At 47.6% G+C, this 21,146-nt stretch overlaps 1 protein-coding gene across 3 annotated transcripts in view; it reads left to right on the top strand.

The window, feature by feature from the left end:
• The first annotated feature begins 2,276 nt into the window (after positions 1-2,276).
• PTBP1 (polypyrimidine tract binding protein 1) overlaps positions 2,277-21,146 on the top strand; it is a 31,421-nt gene continuing 12,551 nt past the window's right edge. For 2 of the 3 annotated variants that reach the window (XM_069878107.1, XM_069878106.1), the window contains exons 1-6: positions 2,277-2,403; positions 7,189-7,219; positions 17,614-17,689; positions 18,664-18,836; positions 19,842-19,988; positions 20,850-21,020. In XM_069878107.1, coding sequence (XP_069734208.1) covers positions 2,396-2,403; positions 7,189-7,219; positions 17,614-17,689; positions 18,664-18,836; positions 19,842-19,988; positions 20,850-21,020 — 606 coding nt within the window. In that variant the 5' untranslated portion in view covers positions 2,277-2,395. The remainder of the gene's footprint in view (positions 2,404-7,188; positions 7,220-17,613; positions 17,690-18,663; positions 18,837-19,841; positions 19,989-20,849; positions 21,021-21,146) is intronic. The other variant, XM_069878108.1, reaches the window with a different exon arrangement.

Below are 21,146 nucleotides of genomic sequence, written 5' to 3'. Positions count from 1 at the left end.
CTTCAGAAAGAAACGAGAATACAAAATGCATGTCTGTGCCTGTCAAGAGCTACCTGACATTCAGCAGAAACGCTGCCCGAGGATAAGACTCCAAATTTCATTTGCATTGTGCTTTTAAACTCCTCTCTGATCCTTCCCCCCTGCATACCCTGACATCGCTGCATCACAGCTGAGGTGCTCCCATCAATGCACCGATCTGTATTTATGTTTTACTCTTTTACCAGTGAAAACAGAGGTAGATTGGCAGAATTGTACAAATGTTTTCACGAAAACATCAACAGTGGGTGTGCTGCTGAGGGACCAAGGATCCTTTCCACAGTAAAACCAGCGCTGTGTTGCCTAGAAACTCTCGAAACAGGGTTGCAGCTAATGAAGCCAAGATCAATGTGGACTGGACATTTGATATTTGATTCAGCGCTACACAAGGGACTTGTAGCAAGGTCTGGGACAATTAATTCTCGTGCTGCAGTCAACAGATAGGATTATGACAAGCGAGGCAAAGAAAATGAGTAATTGCACGTAGAATTCCCAGCGAGCAAATATTGTCTATATTTAAACAGAGACATGTGGCTTTTCATCTATGGATGCAAACTGCTTTGAAGAGTGATGTTAGTGGGGACACACCAGCAATATCCTGGTGGATAGGAGTGAGATCCGAAGATCTGCTTGGCCTCCAGCAGGATTCTGGCCCTTGCACGCTGAATCCTGGGTGGGAACAAAGTCAGCCTTGCTTATCCCCTTTATTATTAGGGGCTTTCATAGAATCATGGAATGGCTTGGGTTGGAAGGGAACTCAAAGCCCATCCAGTTCCACCCCCTGCCATGGGCAGGGACACCTCCCACTGGATCAGGGGCTCCAAGCCCCATCCAGCCTGGCCTTGAACCCCTCCAGGGATGGGGCAGCCACCACTGCTCTGGGCAACCTGGGCCAGGGCCTCCTCACTCTCATTATGAAGAATTTCTTCCTAGTGTCAAACCTAAATCTTCCCCCTTCCAATTTAAACCCATTCCCCTTCATCCTATCACTACAGACCCTTATAAAAAGTCCCTCCCCAGCTTTCCTGGAGCCTGTTTCAGGACTGGAAGCTGCTCTAAGGTCTCCCTGCAGCCTTCTCTTCTCCAGGCTGAACAACCCCAACTCTCTCAGCCTGGCCTCATACAGGAGGTTCTCCAGCCCTCGGATCATCTCCACGACCTCCTCTGGACTCGCTCCAACAGCTCCATGTCCTCCCTGTGCTGAGGACTCCAGAACTGGTCACAGGGCTCCAGGTGGGTCTCACAGAGCGGAGCAGAGGGGCAGAATCCCCTCCCTCCCTGCTGGTCCCTCTGCTCTGGATGCAGCCCAGGGCACGGTTGGTTTCTGGGCTGCGAGCGCACATTGTTGGCTCAAATTGAGCTTCTCCTCCTTCTCTCCAGGGCTGCTCTCAAGCCTGTATGGAAACTGCAGCTTGCCCTGACCCAGGTGAAGGATTGAGGGTCACACAGCCCCACTCCCCCAGCCTGTCCAGGCCCCCCTGGACGCTGTCGCATCCTCCTGGTGCGGCGCTGGCACCACTCAGCTCAGTGTCCTCTGCAACCTCGCTGAGGGTGCCCTTGATCCTGCTGTCTGTATCTCCAATGAGATATGAAACATCACTGGTTCGTCTAGTGCCACGGGAATCTGAGAATCATGGAATTACAGAACGGTTTGGGTTGGAAGAGACCTCAAAGCCCATCCAGTTCCCCCTCTGCCACGGGCAGGGACACCTCCCACTGGATCAGGTTGTTCAAACCCCCATCCAGACTGGCCTTGAACACCTCCAGGGAAGGAGCAAATCCCCAGATTAAATAATTAACCCAATTTCGGCGAGGAGAGCGCTCTCCCTCCCTCGAGGTGGCCACGACAGGAGCACGCGGCTTCTCTGCCCGTAACCAAGATGGCGGCGGCGGCGTCCGGGCGGCTCCCGCTGGTCACAACACAATGGGCACATCGAGGTCCCTTTGCCCGTACCCAAGATGGCGCCCCAATGCGGTTCTCCCACGCCCTGCCCCCAATCAAGATGGCGGATCCGTGTGGCATTTAGGCCTCGTTCCCGCTCTCAAGATGGCTCCTCCTAGCCGTCTCCCTTCGCCTACCGAATGGCGCCGCGCCCCAGCGCTTGGCCACGCCCCCGAATTATTGGCCACGCCCACACGCCCTGCGACAGCCAATGGGCTTCGAGAAGGGGCTCCGCGGAGGCGGGAAGTCCCCGCCCACTCATCACTCTGACAGCCGCGGCAGCCAATGGGCAGCGGGCGCGGGCGAGGCGGGCCGGGCGGCGCCGCCATTTTGTGAGTCTATAACACGGAGCTGTTGGGTTCGTTCCTGCTATTCCGGCGCCTCCACTCCCTTCCCGACGGGTCTCCTCCGTGTGCAATGGACGGGTGAGTTTCCCCCCCCACCCCGCCACCGCCCGCTCCGGGGCCGCGACACATCGAGCAGCGTTTCCCGGACCCTCGAGACGGGGGTGGGGTGTGAGGGGGCACGGGGGAGGCTCAGGACCCGCTGGGCCCTGAGAGGGGGTGGTGCTCAAACGGAGCCCCTGACGCGGCGCCTCGTGTGGAGACGGGGGGGGTGGGGGTGTCTGCCTGGGGAAGAGGAATGTGTGGGATGCGGGGATGGGGGGGCTGCCTGGGGGGGAAGGGGAGTGTGGGGTGCAGCTCCTGCCTAGTGGAAGGGGTTGTGGGGTGCGGGGGTGGGAGGGGCTCCTGCCTGGGGGAGGAGGATTGGGGGGGGGGGGGTCCTACCTGATGGAGGAGGGGGTGTGGGGTGCGGGGGTGCCTCCTACTTGAGGGAAGGGGCTGGGGGGGTTCGTGCCTGGAGGAGGAGGGGGTGTGGTGTGTGGAGGGTCCCCTGCCAGGGCAAGCGGAACGTGTGGGGTACGGGAGGGAGGGGCTCCTGCCTGGGGGAGGGGGTTGTGGGGTGCGGGGGGGATCCTATCTGATGCAAGGGGTTGTGGGGTGCGGGGGCGCCTCCTACTTGGGGAAGGGGATTGTGGGGTGCGGGGAGAAGGGGAACGTGTGGAGTGTAGGGGGGCCACGTGGGGAGGGATTTGGGAAAGGGGAAGGGGCCCTGCGAGTACGGGGGGGGGGGGGGTGTGTGTCTGCTTGGGGTTGGTGGTGTGGGCCTCGGCGGGGGGGGACACCCACTTGGAGGAGGGGGGTGTGGGGTGTAGGTGGGGCCCTGCCTAGGGTAAAGAAAACGTTTTGGATGCGGGGAGGGGGCGGCAGGGGTGCTGGGGGTGCGCCTAGAGGAGAGAGTGTGGGGTATTGGGGGGCTCTGTCTGGTGAGGGGAGCATGGGGTGCGGGGGGGGGGGGGCTGCCTGGGGAAAGAGGAATGTGTGGGAGTGTAGGTAAAGGGGTGGAGGAAAGGTTGGAGGGGGAAGGCGAACGAGGGGGGCGCGGGGGGTGAGAACGTGGGGTACAAGGTGGGGGCTCCTACCTGGTGGGGAGGGGCTGAGGGGTGTAGCACAGTGCAGGGGGGGGCACCTGGGGGGTTGGATGCTTCTTGCAGTGAAGGGAGTGTGAATGGCAGGGGGAACCCTACCCGGTGTGGGGGGCACGTGGAGGCGGGGGGACACGAGGGGCAAAGGGGAGGGGGCGTGGGGTGCTGAGTGGAGGCCCCTGTGTGGCACGGAGGGAGAGCAGAGTGCGTCCTGCCTGGCGAGGGGGGAGGACGTGGAATGCGAAGGAAGGAGGGGGGGCCCTACCTGGCAGGGGTGGGGAAGCTTGCAGCTGATTCATGGCGGGCCATTGTCTAGCACTCCCGCTGGCCCGGGTGGGTTGATGTGGGAAGCCCTGGCCGGGTTTCCCTAAGGAGCCGTTCCCAGGCAGCCCCAATCCTGCTGCCGTTCCCGGGAGCCACCCGGAGCTACCTGCGAGCCATAGGTACGGCCCCAGTGGGGCTGCTGCCCTGCTCCTGCTGCCTCCATTGTCCCCCTCGGAACTCTCTCAGGATAAAACTTTACGCCATGACTGCTGGATTCCTGGTGTTTTCTGGAGCGCAGCTCTTTCCTCTCGGGCGGTGTTGAGTTTTTTATAGTCGTTAACTCGTCCAGTCTCTTCCTTCAGAAGCATTTGCTTCAAAACTGGTGTTTTACCAAGGCAGCTCTTTAAAGGTCTCCGTATTTCTCTTGTCTCCTATGGCATATTTTTTAGGGATCTGGTTTTATTCTTTCTTACAGTTAAGATACTTGTGGAGGTCTCTGGGTGAACAGTTTGTTTTCCCAGAACCTGAAGCAGGAGGAAGCCCAAGTTAAAGTCTCCTCTCCTTTTGCTGCGGAGCACCCATCCGCACGGAATGAAGCGTAGTCACAGCTTCTGCACACGGAAAAAGTGGCATCTCAGGGTTGTTTTCATCTAAAAAGCCCATTAAAAAATCACGTATTTTACAATTTTTACAGTCGTGGGCACAGTTCAGGTTGCTTTGCTTCTTTTAATGAGTTGTTAATGTTGAGTAGTGTTTAAAGAAAAGCTTTCAGTATGGGAGATCCGTATGTTTGAGTGGCAAAAATCAGTTTATTGGCTGTCCTCACCATAGTTTCTAGGAAAGCTGATTTACTGTATATGTTAAAATAGTTGTTAATTTGAAATAGAAATTTGAATATAATGAATGAGTCTTAGTTATCTGTTACCTTATGAAGATCTTGGTGCCTTTTCTGTTTTACCGTGTGAAAGCTTCTGCTGAAACTTTGAGGGCTTCTGAAAATGGGTGTAGTTTCTGCCGAGCTGGCAGTGAGTGGCTTCTCTGGCTGCTTCCGTCGCCTTCTCCTGCTTCAAACAATCTATAGCTGTGCTGTTCAAATGATCCTGTTTGAATAAGTTGCTTTGTTAAAACACGCAAGGGGTTCGGATGGGGAATGCTGCTTTGGAAAATGACCCAAAGGTTTTACTGACGCTGCCTATTTTTTTTTCCTTTATTGTGTAGGAATTATCCTAGACCATGTAAGAAGTGCTTTTTCTGCAAGGCTTTATTGCCTGTTTGTTTGGAAAAAAGTTTTAATCTCTTCAGGTTGATTTAGGACAAGAGAAGGAAGCTTAAGATACGATGATTTGTTGAGGCGGGGTGCACGAACTGGAAGTGCATTGCACATTTCTTAAATAAAAATCATTATGTACTGAGGGTGCTGGTTCCGTGTGGTGTTTAATATCAAATGGGTTACAGTGACATTCCAAGAATTGATCTTTCTAAGCAAATAAAGCAGCTTCTCCTGTTGGATCATTTCAAACGCTGGGCCCTGTTAAGGCTACTTTATGTAAAACATTTCCTGTGCGTGAGGCCCGCAGGAGGAACAGGAAGCGAGAGAATTGCTTAGGGTGAGTTCGAGAGGCCTGGAAACTTGGGAGATTCCCCATTTTTCTTATGCTATTCTGGAAATAACACTGTTAAAGTTTTGAACCTTGGGTTAACATATGGATTTTAACTGGGTAAACGTGTGCTTTTAGGATATTTAGTAATTTAATAGAATTACTAGGATTCTTTAATAAGTGCAGATGGGTTTAATTAGTTCATTACTGCTGGTCCTCAAAACGTGGTGAAACCCATCTGTCCTCACTAGTGAGCAGACACGGGGGGCTGCAGACCGTGGCATTCCCATACCGAGTGTTCTTGAAGTCGTTCACTTGGAAGAAAGGAACTATTGCGTGGCTTGCTAGCAGCAGCCGTTGGATCAGGCTGTGGCTTGGGCTGTGGATTGCTGGGTTGTGATGACATGGCAGGGTGGTTTTGAAGGGGAAGTACGAGGAGATGAGCTGGCTCATGCCTGTTCCTGCTTAGTTGTGGAGCTGGTGGAACGCGAATGGCTTTGTACAACTGAGCAGTGTTTATTCCCCTGAAAAGCTCCTGAATGTTGTAGGAGGATCAGGAAGGAAGGAGCAGTAAATGCTAGCATTAAATCTCTTTGTAGAAGGAGTACTTCAGATTTCACATTGCTCTTTTAAGAATGACTGCCTTGCCCTTCTCCTCTGCCGTGTTTCCTTAAGGCTGCTGCTGGTCTGTTTGCCGGCTGCTTCTGGATCCTTCACTCTGCAGTTGTGGGTGGCTGTTTGAGAGGAGCAGAAATGGGCAGGGCTGTGTTTGTGTCCATCTGAAACCGTCGTTTCTGTCCAGGTGTGCGTTTCTGTTTTATGGCGGCTTGGAGTTCATAAAAAAGGACACAGGTTAAAACTGCAATCCTTAGCCTGTCTGGAAGGGTAACATGTAGGTGCTGTGATCCTTGAGAAGGTTAACCAGGTACAACACCAAGTTGTGCTGGTTCCACCAATGCAATAATGCTCTGGGTAGTTGCGTGTTGTGGTTCATAACAGTCAGTGCTGACAAGACCTTGTATGATTTGCTTGAGGTACAGCTCTTGCTATTATCTGTGTTAAGTTAATTGGGAAGCTTCATTTAGGGGGTTTAAGCATATATGGTAGAATTCAATAGTTCTTTCTTTCAGATCTCTGTTAGGGAAAACTACTATATTTTTTTCCCAAGGAAAGAACCAATTGAGAGGTCTTGTGTCATGGCGTGCCCCAGCCTGAGAGCTGCCTGCATCTTTAACTCTCGTTCTTTTTGGTTGCCAGGCTGGTGCCGCTCTTGCCCCAGTGGTGTCAGCGTGGCTGGGGCACAGCTGCAGGTGCTACCTTGGCTGAGAACACAGCCCGGCTCGGCATGGTGCGCGCCGGCCGCCACCGGAGCTCAAGCATTGCTTGTTGGCACTATTGACTCAATAGTTTTGCTAGAGAATGCCTCTTCACAACCTCGCAGAGGTTGCACGTTGGATCGAAGGGTGCTAAGAATCGTGGAAGTGGATATTAGTGATGGAGTTGGCTCTTGGCCCTTTTACTCTTGGTTGAGTCAGAGGTGTTTGCGTAGTGTTGCCTTCCCACGAAGAATGTAAGGCTGTAGTGACTGTGGGCTGTTTGGTTTTGGCCCCCTAGGTTCCCTTGCAGGAGGAGGGAGCTCTGCGGTAGGAAGTGCGGGAGAGCTGCAGTTTTCTGGCGCTGCTGGGTCTTGGGTCTCCACCATCACCATCTAGTAATTTTTCTTTGTATGAACTGTCCTTGGCTCACTCGCAGCGACAACTGTGCACCTCAACTTGCTTTTTTTCTTACTGCTGTAAACTATGCTGGATATTTGTGGCAAACCTATCTAACTTTTTTAATCCTTTTCTTTCTTTTTTCTACAGCATTGTCCAAGATATAACAGTTGGTACAAAGGTAGGCACTTCTCACTTTTTCTCTCTTTTTACACTGCTCAGCATCTGACCTAGTTTTAGCCTCACCAAATGTAGGTCTTCAGCTTTAAGGGGTCGTTTCTGGTGCCATGTAAATTGGTTTTAACCGGAAGGTAATTTAGTTTCATGTGCATTTAAAACTTTTATTATGGCTCAGCATTTAGCTCTTGGCATTTTGACATTGATTATCAACCGTTAGAACTTTATTGCCTTTAGAAGCAGCCCTTTCCCTTACTAAAATGTCAAGCCATGCTTGTTATTTGTGTGCTAGACGATGCTTGTCAATGGAGAAATTGGTCCTGTTTCTTTTGAGAACTCAATTTCCTTTGTATGTGAATTCCTGGTCAGTTATATGTCAAAAATTCTTCTGCCACAAAAAAATGAGTGTCGGGCTGTTGATTTTTATCTCTTGTGAGTACAGTAAATATGACCTTTACCCTTCTAGTCTCGGGTTTTGAAAGTGCAGACTTAGCCCTGAAACTCAAAGTGCTGACAGGAGCCTACTTATCTGCCGCGCGTGGTAACAGGCCGTTGTGTTCGTGGGATGAAAGCTTATTCCTGTGAAATGCTGAACTGGAATGTGCAGGATGGACTGGCACTCCTTCATGTATGAAAGGGTTTTCAGTTCCCTTCATGAACATTGTAGCTAATACTCTGGGATCAGGATTACAGCAAGTTCAGCCCTGCGAGTTTTTTATTAGGCAGTGGTGTGTGAATGACCCGCATGGTGCTCATCAACAGCATTTCCAGTTGTCCCAGCTGTGTGTCGGTAGAGTCTTCCTTAGGAACTGAGAAATGGAGTTGTGTGGGGCAGCTTGAACAGGCTGAAGCGGTGCCATGTATGGTAGGACTGATAAGAAATAGAGCAGGGCTTGTGTGGTGTGAACTCCTTCTGGCCTGTGCAAGTGAAGCAGGAATGCTAGAGTTTGTTCCTAGACAGCAGGTAGTTGTGTTGCGTTGGGAGTATGGAACTGGGTGTGAGTGTTAAGCCAAGGCATGGTTTTTGGAGCTGTTAAACACAGGAAGGGTCTCTGTTGAATGGCTGCAGGGGAAAGGTTACACGTAACAACATTTCCTTGTTTGAGATTCTGAAATTTGAATTAATGATAGCGCTAGTATAGTGTCCGGTTCTTACTGAGACTGTGGTCTGGTAGAAGGAGTTTGGTTTGCTGTCACAGGCAGAGGAAAGGCCTGAGCCTGGGCAGTAATGTTAGCTAACAGTCCATAGCCACTGTGAAAGGTGGGCTAAGTCATTCCTTGACCACTGAAGAGCAGTTTGATGCAGTATACTCTGGTCAACTCATTAATCCAGTTAAAAGTCCCCTTGAGGGGTTTCACCAATGCATAATCTGCAGCTTTAAGAAGTAGTTTTACACAACTAAACTTGACTGGGAAGCTTCTGCAACTGTAATTGTAGTCTGGTGAATCTTGAAAAGCTTCAGGATGTGGCATTGCAGGCTCGGCACTCCCGGCTGCGGGGGCGGTTTCGGTCGCAGTGCAGGGCAGTCAGCCATCTAAAATGAGGGCTGGGAGAAATCCATCCCAGTGCTTTCACTCTTCCAGCACAGGACAGGTCTGTGACTATAGTTATGCCAATTGTACAATGGAGTGAGTAGGACAACAGCTGGCATCAAAAATGGGGTCAGATCAGATGAGGCAGATTTTGGGAAAGTTTGAATCAAAATTTAAATAGCAGCAGAAGCAAAAAGGCAAGTTGACTCATCTTGATGAAGGTAAGTTTTGAAGTTACTTTCAACGTAGCCACATGGCCTGATTGAATTTAAATAAGATACTGATGTGCCAGTGTGGGTCATGTAATAGATGTGCATCCATTAATGCTATGGTGTAACGTGTTGTGTGTGGTGTGGGTTTGCTTAGGTCAGTCAGAATCCTTTCTGCGAGAGAAGGGAGCAAAGCGAAGGCTTCTCTTCTGCCCAGGACTGTGCAGGTCTGCTGCGTCCAGACAGCTTCCCCGTTCTCTGCTGCCTCTATACTCCTGAGTGTTTGACTGCAGTGCTTTTTTGTGGGGAGAAATACAGGCCTCTGTGGTTCAAAACACCGTGTGATCAAATAGGTTGTCAGTTGCTGCTTGAAAACACTTCCCTCTGGTCAGTGTAACCCAGTGTGCCCTCTGGGCACTCCTTGGCTGCCACTCTTCTAAAATATTGCAGTTCCATTTGTGGGTTGCTTCTACTTCAAACTGCCTCCCTTCGGTTTGCCAAAAAATGGTGTGAAGGCACTGCAGAAGGAGGTTTTTGTGATATCACGGAAGCATTTCAGTCTTTACTGGAATAACTACAATGATGGAGCGCTGTTCATCCCTCAGCATTTGTGTGATCCCCAGGGCATTGCTGGAATCTCTTCAAGGATTCACTGGTTTCCCCGTGTTCCAAAGCAGATGTTCTTTATAATTGCTTACTAACTTACAAGGATGCTGTGGAGCTGCAGTTTTGTGATCTGCTGGCTTTAACGCATTTTCATAGAGACAAGATTCAGGCAGGCACAGGACTCCTTTTAGTGTCTGTTCTGGAAGCTGTGCTTGCTGGCTGAGTTCTTCGGCTGGACAGGAAGGTTTGAGCTGGAAAACTGTCTTTAATCTGAGGTGTAAACTTATTGCCACGTGCATACGAAGAAGGCAGGAACCGTGCTCCATGACAGTCCCCAAAGCCAGCTCGTGTCCTGCCAAAAGTGCTTTGACTGTGTTCTGCCATTGTAACTGGAGTGTCCTGAGGTTGGAGAAGTCTCAGACAAGCAAGAAAGGTCCCTGGAACTTCGAACACTGCTGAGCAAATTGTCAAAGATGATTTAGAGAGGCCTCTAGGTTGTCTTCCTGCTGTCAGCCTTCATGTTGGTAAGTCCAACTTTGAATCTGAGGGCTCTGTGAAAGTGTGTGTTGGTTTGCTCTGCTGTGTAATAGGCAGGGTGCAGGCACTTCTGTTTTGGATCTTCTCACAGGCTTGATTTACATATTAAGGATACTCACATCCATTTCTATTAACAGTTCTGAGGTCTTTGTTACGTTTAGGTTCTGTAATTCAAGAAGTCCCCAGATGTTCTCATGGCTTACTGCTTGAATGCTGCGCTGCACTGCTCAATGTTCTCGTTTGTAATCAGGGTGGTAATTATTGAAGCCGTTTTTGGGCTTCACATGTACCCTGGTCTTCAGAGTCTTCTTGTAAAGCGTGTGAATTTGTGTAGGAAGCTCATTACAGTTCTGGGATGGGGCTTTTCATGCGCAGCTTTCTGGAATGTCCTGCAGATTAGAAACACATGATTTAAGACTTGTTTCTTCCCATAGTTTCTTTGCTGTCTGAAAAGGAAGGAAGTATGGCCTTAGAAAGAGTATGAATGATGAAATGTCACTGTTCTTTAAGTGAAGTTGCGTTTTAGTGATTGAAAAAGTCCCAGAATATTTTAGGTGCTGAATAATCTTCTGGCTTCTTGGTTAAGTTAAGCTTTTCTTGAAAGATGATGCTTCCAGGAAAAGTACAGTTCTGTGGCATTTGAGAAGTTAATTTTTAAAATGGGGCTTGCTGGAGTGTGATAGAGGCCGCCTGCATAGAAGTGATTTGTGATCAAGCCAGGATCTTTGCCATGGGAACAGTAATTATGGCTTCAGGCAGCAGGCCAAGAATGTCGTGAGGAAATTCCAGTCCCCTCCTATGGCTTTAGTTAGAGCCTGCAACAAGCTGGCTCTTGTGGCCTTATAACAGGCATGATCACACATGTGGGCCATGTGTCGGTAGTGCGGTACATGGATGGCAGCGTCTGCCAGCTGCATTTCGTGGATAGCTTGATCTAATCTGTGTTACTGTTACATGCAGGTTTTATGCAGCTGGGTCTTCGTGTGTAGGTGATGGTCCCTAGCGGGGCGATCATTGGCTGCTGGCTGTGAATGCTGTCTGAATTCTCTGCTGAGTGTAACAGGAATTTAAGCCATTGCTTAGTACCTGTTTCACCCAGGATCGCTGCCACCGCCTTATCGGCTGTGAGCCTTGTTCAGAGCAGTTTCTCCATCACAGCCAAACCAATTTTTGCTGTGGAAGCTGGTTCAAATTACTCTCCCTGTGAAAGGAAACAAACCGTGACTCCTGTTGTAGCTGAAATTGTGTGAGGTGGTCTAGAAAATGATCAGTTAATAAAACGGTTGTAGAATGTAGTCTGTTCTAACCTCAAGCCTCCTTTCCCCTCTGCGATGATTGAAAAAAGGCAAAATATTCAACACACGTTAATTTATTCAACTTTATCTTTTAAATCATACAAGTGTAGGGATAGTCTGATCTCTGAGTCACCACCATCTGTTTCAAGTATTGTCAGGGTAGAAAATGCAGATGTGCTGGTGCCACGTTTGTTGTCATCTCGCACTGGCAAGAAGAGTTTAATTTCACTTTCTGCGTGGTTTTGGTGTAGCTGTTTTCCAAGCTCCATATGAAAACCTGTTGAATGCTCTGCCAAGCTCAGCAAGTGAGATCGCCAACACACAGGGTAATGGGTGCTCAGTGTTTACCACAGCAGATTGTGGTTCTTGCACAACTGTAGTTCAGTTGAGGCTGGATTAGCTTGCAGTTCCTTCTGAACCTGTGTTCCTTTTGCCCTTTTTTACAGGTTTGCTCACAGCGTTCTTCCCTGGGTCTCCTTTGCCCAGTGTGACTCATCTGCACTATTTCTTTCTGATAGTTGTTTGAACTTTACCAAGGATTTGTCTGCTCCATTGGAATGATTTGTAAAGCTCAAGGCTGACTAAGAGTTAAGTTTCAGCTTGGGAACTGCATATCGTAAAGCCTGGGTGTGTGCTGCCCTACGGAGCCAGAATGACTGCATTGCTGCAGGACTCCGGGTTGAGGAATTTGGGGCTGTTTGAAATGGCCACACCTTGTATTTGCTCAAAGGGCAGGTTTGTTTCCCAGGGTGTCTCCATAGTAGCGAAGACTGAAAGAACCTCAGGGAGAGGCTGGTGGGTTGAGTGGGTTGAGGATCCGGCTTCTCTCTAAAGCTGCTGTGTGCGTGAGTTCATAATGCATCTTATTGCAAAACCTCCAGTCGGATTGTGTGAGCAATCACTTTAATGTAGAGCTGAGGCTTCCAGTGTCCTTCAGAAACTCAAACATCTACTGCAGACTGTAGCAGTAGCGCCAGCTGTTGTGGTAGTGTGTATGGTAGGAGGAGAGTTTTCCTGAGCACTGAATTCTTTGCAGTGCTCTGACCAACTAACCCAGTTTCAAAGGTGCTGCGTACCCAGTATACTGCTGGGAATCTTAGTGGGAAGTTTACTGTGCTGGCTGTCTTCTAAAGGTATCAGACTAAATCTTGTCCAGAGGAGCTTGAGGATCTAACAATTGAAAAAAACCTGAATTTGGAGCTGGTGGGTGTTCTCTGGCCCTGGCTGAACAGAGAGTAGTTTTAAAGTACGTGCTCTACTCCTGCCAGCTTGGGCAGTGCTTCCTCTGCAGGTTCTCTGCCTCAGTGTAATATGCTAGGTTGGATTTAATTTGATAAATGACCTTGGGGCGCAGGGAGCAGTTTGAACAAAGTTAATACCCACTCCACTGCTTCTGGTTCTGCTCAGATGATGAATTGTGTCTCAGAGAGGCAGTGGAGCTGTGAAGGACACTTGAGTGTGCTGCTGCTTACAGAGTGTGCGGAGAATGCTGGCCCACATCGCTTTGGAGCCACCTCAGAGGCTGCCATCTTCTGGAACATGCAGTTATTTTGGGGTGGATTGTAACTTTGCAGGTTCCCTAGGGCTGGAGAAGGCTGCAATTGTGTGTTCTGCAGAGGTACTGTCACAAAAAAAGTAGACTCACGTTTTCTATTTGTGAGTCGAATGGGAATGTTTGTTTTCCTGCTGTTCTACCTTTAAATGGCTGAATCGTTGTTGGAGGCAGGAGGGTGACACAAGACAGTAAGAGAAGTGAAACTTGCTGGCAGCAAGTCTTCTGGGGGAGACAGCGGAAACTGGCAGCCTTCTTCATAAGAGTTTAAATTTCATTCCTTTCCTGGCTCTTGAATCCCTCAGCAAAAAAAAATGCTGGAATGTAACATGAGTGTGAATGATTATGTCATCAGCCTGGATTTCTCTTATTGGTTTCTTCACAAAGTGATTTGAGCTGTGAACTGAAGTATCAAAGTACATTCCTCTGTTCCTCTGGGATTGACCTTATCCAGAGTCCTTGAAGCAGACTTCAGAGGCGCTCCATTCTGTGCTCAGACATTTTTTTTTTTTGCTTCTTTGATCAGAGCAAAGGGTTTGTGTGATCTCCTCTGTTATCTGTGTTGCTTTGTCCGCACAATACTGCGGGGGTCTCTTACTGGGTCCAAAATCTTGTTACAGGCATAGGGAGAGTGAAGTAGAAGAGCGATGCTGGCACTGTCTGGCTGGGCAGAGCTACAGGATTCCTGACAGAGGGGTTTTATCTAAACCTAAGAAAAGCAGACAGAGGATGTGAAACAGCACAGAGTTTATTTTCAGAGGGGAATTTTCCAGGAGCAGCTGGGTTACCTGCTTGGCTTTTTGTAAATGACTGTTAGCTGATGGCCTGTGCCTCTGAAATTACTGCAGCTTGAGCAGAGGGCCTTCTGTAGCCAGGAGCATCTCCAGCAAAAGGAACCTGCTGTCACAGAAGTGCACCCAGGCAGCGTGTGGCTGGTGATTGTGGTAGTAGAAACAGCCTTACCCTGCTCTGGGTGCAGTCTGACAGGGCTGCTTTGGTGGTTTTCTGTGAACAGGCAGAGGGAATTTGTTAGTTCAGATGAAGGATTTGTTGTGGAGCAGTGTTCCTGGTTAGCGCACTGTTACTTTTGTTCATCTCATCACAAAAATACCAACTGTGAACGAACTGACTAGACGGAAATGTCAGCATAAATGAATGCCTCTGCGAGCAGGGATAGGATCTTTGGAGTCTGAAGAACTGGCTTGAAGGAAGCACTGCACAGCTGAGCCTACCTGAGGTAGTTGGAATAAAAAACTACCTAGTGGCTGCCTCGTTGGTGAGAAGATCTTCTAAACCTCATGAGAAACTGAGGCTTGCTTGGGCTCTTCTGGTTCTGCTGGATTAGGATACTTGATGTGGAGTGCTTGAATTTGACATGGTTTCAAAGCATATGCTTAGCTTCTAACATGTACAGAAAGAAAAGATGGGCTGGGAAGTGACAAGGGACAGCCCCTGCAAGCACAAAGACAGCTAATACAAGCTCTGCTGAAGTTCCCAGTGCTGAGTGAGCATGGATTAATGGAGCACTCGGGTTCACTTTGCCTCAGGTTGGGTCATTCCAAAAAGGTTTCTTGTGTTATCAGAGATCAGGAGGAGGAACGAGCACTGATGGGAAGTCATGATTGATGCAGCTTCCTGCTGTTGGAGCTCGCCAGCAGCTCCATGGTGATGTGGGGATGGCAGCACCCTGGAACCAGTAACTCCTTGGCGCGCAGGGTGTGCTCCTCCTGGGTTTGCACTTCAAAAGCTGTTCTTTTAAAGTGAGTCTGTGGAATAATTTTGGTATAACTGCACAAGACTGTATTTACTGCCTGTCTTTCCTTGTGGAGAGAAAAGGCCTTGGAATAATTGTAGTTTTCAGACTGCTTCAATCTTCCTCCTTCATTTGCATGTACTTCCAGCTGGGAAGCTTACAAATTGAGTGCTGCTTCTTTTGATGTCGAACAATCATCCCCCTCTGCCTCCTGGCTCTGGTCACAGCGGGCAGCACAGACTGTCTCCAAGATAAGAGGGGAGTGGATTTGAAATTGGTCTTTCGTTAAAGAAACCTCACCATGTGGAAACCAGCAGCCATGAGCATTCCTTGTTGGAGTACCCCACAAGTGAATTTTCAAATATGTGTGAAAATGTTTATTTTAAACAAGCCATTAGGAAAGTTAAAGTCAGGGAATTTAGATTCTTTCCATAACAGTATAAACGTTTGTTTTTCCAGTTTGTAGTTTCCTAGTGTTCTGTCCAGGAGAGCGAAATACGTGGCTTGTTCTCCTGTTGTTTCCATGATGGATTGCAAGGGCTGCCCAAGCGTGCTTGCACAGATTTGTTGTTTCATACTGGGAGTGCTGGAGTTTGTGTGTTCAGACATACACATCATTTAAGACCACTTTTGAAGAAGTGCCCATTAGGACCTGATGTGAGGGGTTTAAAGAGACCAGTAACCTCCTATCTGCACTGAGCGGGCTTTTGTTTGCCAGTGGGTGGCTGTGTAAATGGCTGCTGGATGTATCCCAGGCCACAGAAGGTAAAGCTGTACCTGTCGTGTTGGCAGCAGTTCTGTGACATCAGTGTTTTTACAGTAAACTGGTGGATTTTTTTTAGCCTTGGAATTAATTTGAATCGCCAAAAGGATGGAATCGCAGGCCTCCAAGACTAGCTTGCCTCTTGCTGTGCTGGGGGAATCCAAGTGCTAATTAGCACTGCTGTTAAAAGGCCTATTTGGAATTATTACACACTGTCAGAAGGAGGAGGCCGTGGTGGGTGCCTGGAGCCTCTGTAGAACCTGGTCAGCACTGCAGGTGACCAGCAGAAGCACACGAACTGTGGTTTGGAACCTGGCCTAACTGGTTGGATCCAGGACATCAAAGTCCTTGGAGTCTGTCTTTGAAGAACTGACAGTGAGTAGTCAAACGAGAAATTCAGGATTGGAGGGGGGGAAGAAAAAAAACAGCCCCTGTGTCTGTAATTCGGCATTGTGGGGCTCTGGTGTGACCTACTTTTGCAGGCTGTGTGCTAGGGAAGTGAGCAGGGAGCTTTTGTTGTCGTGCAGATACTGTTTCTGCAGGTGCCCCCAGATCTAGGGCATGGTGGAGGATACAGTTTCTACGGGGCGAAGCAGGGTACGTTTCCATCAAGAAGGGTGGGAGCTGGCCAAGGCAGCGATGAGCTCGGTTCTTGTTTTCTGCTGATAAAAGCCTTTTAGCATGGCATTGCTGAGCAAGAGTAATACAGAAAACCATGATAAATTGCTTTTATAAATTAGATTTCTACTGCCATGTTTGCTAACAGCTTACAATCTTTTATATAACTTACTTGTAATTAAGCCATACTGATTTAAGCTCTATGATGTGTATAAAGAGTTGATTGCGCTAAGAAGTCATTTGTAGTCTTGTTTGCTTTTGTCTTCGTTTTTCCTGCTTGGGTTGGGCTGGTCTTGATCTGCTAGGATGATTTGGGTGGCTTTACAGGGAACACAGTCATAAATTGAAACATACAGTGTTCTGTTCCATAGATATGCGCAGCTTTATTTGCAGGGAATGGAGGAGAAGTGCTAGGCTTCCACTTGTGCAAATAGATGGAATTTATACCTACAGCTACTAAAAAGCCTGGAATTAAATGTTTCTGTAGTTTGGCAATACCGGTTAGTTTAGGTGGTTTGAGTCTGGTCAGAATTAGCCTTGGAATGTTTGTCAAATGTTTTCTTCCTTCCATGGAGTCAAAAGGCACGGTACTGCCAGAAGAAAAGTCAAAGTATCAGGGTATGGTGACTGTAGTACTCGCAGCTTCATGTTTTGCAAGTAGTTGTGCCAACTTTAATGTCAAACAACTCCAAGCATGGAAGGCAGTCGAGGATGGAATTGCAAGGGTTTTGTACTTTGATTTCTTTGCTGTAGAAAGCTCGACTGTGTCTTGCTTTACTGAAATTTGGATTTGCTAGAATCCAAATTATTGTATGTGAACCTATTTCTGTAGTAAAATTTGAAAAGTAGCTTTTTGCTACTTTGGTTTCCTGCTCTGCCCTGTTTGTTTTTGGTTTTTTGGGTTTGGTTTTGGTTTTGTTTTTTTAATTAGATAGAGAGGGGAAGAGATCCATTTCTTTCAGGTCTCAGTTTCTCCAGGTTGCATCTTCTGCTTGTGACCGGAAAATACACTATTTTGGTTCATAGTTGCCAAGTCATACACCAACAATTCTGGCCACAGTCTGATAATTTGTCTTTTGCTGAAGATACTCTTGGTATCTGCCAGTCAGGGCCTGGAGGCCAATCTATTTTTCAGTTCCTGGTCAACTACGGTATTGATCTAGCATAAGATAAAGGAATGAAAATCTTGTCTGATAAGAGTAGTCATTTTATTCGGTATGATAGGAGAATGTGACTGTCAATGGGCAACACTGCGTTTAGTGGCTTCAGACAATTCAGTGGTGCTTCATCTTCTGGACTGCTAATGCTTAGCTGAAAAGAGATATTGGGTAGTGCTACTCAATTACTAAATTGGATCTTACTTATATTTAATTTATGGTGGAGGTGAGGCTCACTGCCTACTGTCAGTGTATTTTCACTCACACTTCAGTTCAGCTTCTTTACACCTTAATCTCAATTGTTCTGCTTTAGGAGTACCTGAATAGAATTGAGTAAAAATGCTGTCAGTTTACCTTTCATCTTTTCTTTTCCAGCGGGGACCTGACGAGCTTTTCACTCCTTGTGTTACTAACGGACCCTTTATGATGAACAACAACTCTTCTTCTACAGGTAATATTGCCTATGAAATGAATAGCAATTGGATGAGTATTGGAAATACTATGAGGAGGTCTGGTTTTCCCCACTTAGTCTTCATTTTAAAATCTCTTCATTTTTGGTACTTATTGAGCCTTTTGTAGGACAGTGCTGAAACAACTTCTGCCCCGTCCCCTTAAAATGTTATTAGACTAAGTAAAATTCTTGCAGGACAATTGCCAAAAGGCTTTTACAGAACTAAAACATGCAGGTTTTGCTGTGAGCTGTCCTACTTAAGGCAGAGTTGTATTTCACACAGGGTTGTTTTAGCTGTGTGTAGTATTTTGCTAGTTTGGGAGCAAACTACACCATCTAGAGGTTAGTAATCCCACCCAAGACAGTGCCCTTGGGTGCTCAGTCCAGAATTTTGCTTTGCATGCTTGTCAGTGCCTTGAACTCCCTTACTGTGAGCTGCTCTTGTCTTGTTCCTTCCTCTTCTGGCTGAGGCCTCTCTTATCAGCTGTATCAGCTCATGCCTTTGGTGTCATGCTGCTGGTGGACTTTGCCACGTGTTTGATCCAGCTGATCTAGAGTGACATTTTGGTTTGTATTTGGTTTAATATCACTTGCTTAAAGATGTCCCCTTCAAACTGCTCCATTGCCAAGAGTACCAAAGTAAAAAGGAGTGAAGAGGGAATAATGCAGCAATCTAGAATGAGTGGCTCAGACCTTCACGAAGTAGAAATGTGGGTGGTATGTGCTGTAAACAAGCTGTGAAACAGCCCCCAGAGAGTTGACTCCATTGCTGTGGCATTCTGCTGTGTTGCTTGCATAGTGTAATTTGAAAAAGAATAAAGCCATGTGTCTTCAGACTCTGGTTAAATTAGACTATGTAATTTCTCTGTAATGGAGTAATAACCAGATGGGGGAGCACAAACTGTTTGTCAAAAGCTGTAAGTGTGCGCATGTTCAAACCCACTGTAACAAGCAGGAACTCTTGCTTTTTACAGCGAATGGAAACGACAGCAAAAAATTCAAAGGCGATATCAGAAGTGCTGGGGTCCCATCCCGAGTAATCCACGTCCGGAAGCTCCCCAGTGATGTCACAGAGGCAGAGGTCATTTCTTTGGGCTTACCTTTTGGCAAGGTCACCAATCTTCTGATGCTGAAAGGCAAAAATCAGGTATTGTCTTCATAATTGAAAGCAGGGATTATGTCAAAGGCTCGATGAGTTTGTCATCAGTAAACCAGTTTGAAGTTGTTTAAACTATTGTTGCATATTAGGAGTCAATGACTTCTGCCTACTATTATTTTACTTTTCCATGATTGTCCCCTGAGCTTTGGAAAACACTGTTTTCAGACTGTACGAGGAGTTAAGTCCATAATTGTGAGTTGTCACTTATAATTAGCATTATGCCTGGTTTTTAAATTACAGACCAAGTGAATTATTTGGACAGCAGTGACATGAGTTGGCCTTTTTCACAGTTGAGTAACCTTTGCATATTAAGGCCACCTTTACAGATAAAATAAATTAGCTGGGTAAAGCTAAAACACTCTTGGGTAATGCAGGAGGTGTGTGCTAATTGGTAACTAAAATTGTCTTGCGAATTAAGGAGTAAAAAAGCAAGCCAACTTTAATCATTGCTTAAAATACAGTGTCTTTAATCTTAATTATGGAAGTGTCCCTCTGATACATTGCGTGGTGTGATTAGATGTAAGTACTTCATGGTAATGGCTTGCTACAGTCCCTTACGATTTTGTTTTAAGTAGAGAAGACCACAAAGGGGTAGAGCAGCATGTGGGCTTCCTGTTGCATTGGGAAGTATGAGAAGCTGCTTAACAGGAGCAGTGTAAAGAATCTGGGTTATTGCAGTGTTCTTGCAGACGCTTGTGTTGCTGCCAGTTCCCTCAGTCCAGGTAGCATGGATATTTCGGGATGAGATTAAAATGTTATGTACATCAAGTCAGTCTGCAGTGACGGTCCTTACGTGTTCTGCCTGCAGTTGGTTCTTAAACAGTTCTGTGTATGAAAACCTGTATGAATTCAATTGTGAAAATCAAATAGCAGTTACAGTTCAGCTGGAAGTTGCTCCTGAAGTTATCGGTCATGTGACGTTGTTGAGTGTTAATGCTGTCTCAGTGTGAGCTTCTTGATAACGTGTTGCTGTTGGGTTTGACTTCTGTGCAGGCTTTCATCGAGATGAGCACTGAGGAGGCAGCCAACACCATGGTAAACTACTACACCACAGTCACTCCAGTCCTGCGCAGGCAGCCCATCTACATTCAGTTCTCCAACCACAAGGAGCTTAAGACAGACAGCTCTCCAAACCAAGAAGTTAGTTTGCTCTTTACATTGTCATTGCTGGTGGGAGGGACAGAGTTTGGATGTCCGTTGCTGGTGTAGGCCTGGGAGGTTTTGAGACTTGGTTTTACTATCAAAGTGCTCAGCGGAGCAGACTAGTTCTTCTAAGGGCTCATGCAATAGTTCTTATCCAATGTCTCAGCAGACTGTTAAATGAACCACTAAAACCACCTTAATGCCAGGGGAGGAAGATGCAGAGTGAGTAGGAATTCATGAGAAGTGATGTTTTAGCATTCCTGAGTTAGAAACAGTAAGTGAACTTACCAAAGGATTGATGAATATTTAGTGCTTTAAGGGGGGTTGAGTCCCCTTCCCTGGAGGGGTTTAAGGGCCGGATGGATGAGGTGCTGAGGGACATGGTTTAGTGATTGATAGGAATGGTTGGACTCAATGACCCGGTGGGTCTCTTCCAACGTGGTGATTCTATGATTCTAGGTCTATAAAGTGAGACTCTGGTGGGACAAAACTTATCTGCAGTAGTGTCCATTCTGCCACAGGCAGCACGTGAGCACAGCAGCTCCTCAGCTTTGCCTGGGCTTTGTAGAGTTTCTGAGCAAGGTACACTCTGCGTAGGGTAAAAAAATGTCCATTTTTGGTGTGGCAGCTCTTGGCAGTCTTTCTGGACAGGGACTCTGGAAAGAAGTTGTTTGGGGTGGGTGGTTTCTCTTGTCTGTGTTTGAAATGTGCTAAAGTCCTTGCATCCCCAGCTGTAGGAATAGCAAACTACTACCTGTTGAGTTTTGCTAGTGGTTTGCAGATGGGCAGCTCGAGAGCAGCTGGATGTGTACTTCAGCAAGCAGACATGTCGATCTAACAGAGTGTTTGGTTCCACAGCGTGCCCGAGCGGCTCTGCAAGCAGTGAATACCATTCAGGCTGGAAACCTTGCACTGCCAGACGCTGCTGCTGCGGTAGATGCAGGAATGGCAATGGCTGGCCAGAGCCCTGTCCTGAGGATCATTGTTGAGAATCTCTTCTATCCTGTCACTCTGGATGTTCTACATCAGGTAAAACACATCTCCATAACTTCTCAATCATTGTCCTGGAGGAAAGGGTAGTAACAAATAGTGGATCGTTTTATTTGCAGTGGCTGTGTTCTCATGGCACATAGTTTTATCTGCATAACTCTTTTT

Source organism: Phaenicophaeus curvirostris, chromosome 28 (genome assembly GCF_032191515.1).
Source record: "Phaenicophaeus curvirostris isolate KB17595 chromosome 28, BPBGC_Pcur_1.0, whole genome shotgun sequence".
Lineage (NCBI taxonomy): Eukaryota > Metazoa > Chordata > Aves > Cuculiformes > Cuculidae > Phaenicophaeus > Phaenicophaeus curvirostris.
The sequence above is the reverse complement of the archived record's forward strand: the minus strand, read 5'-3'. Positions and strand labels throughout refer to the sequence as shown.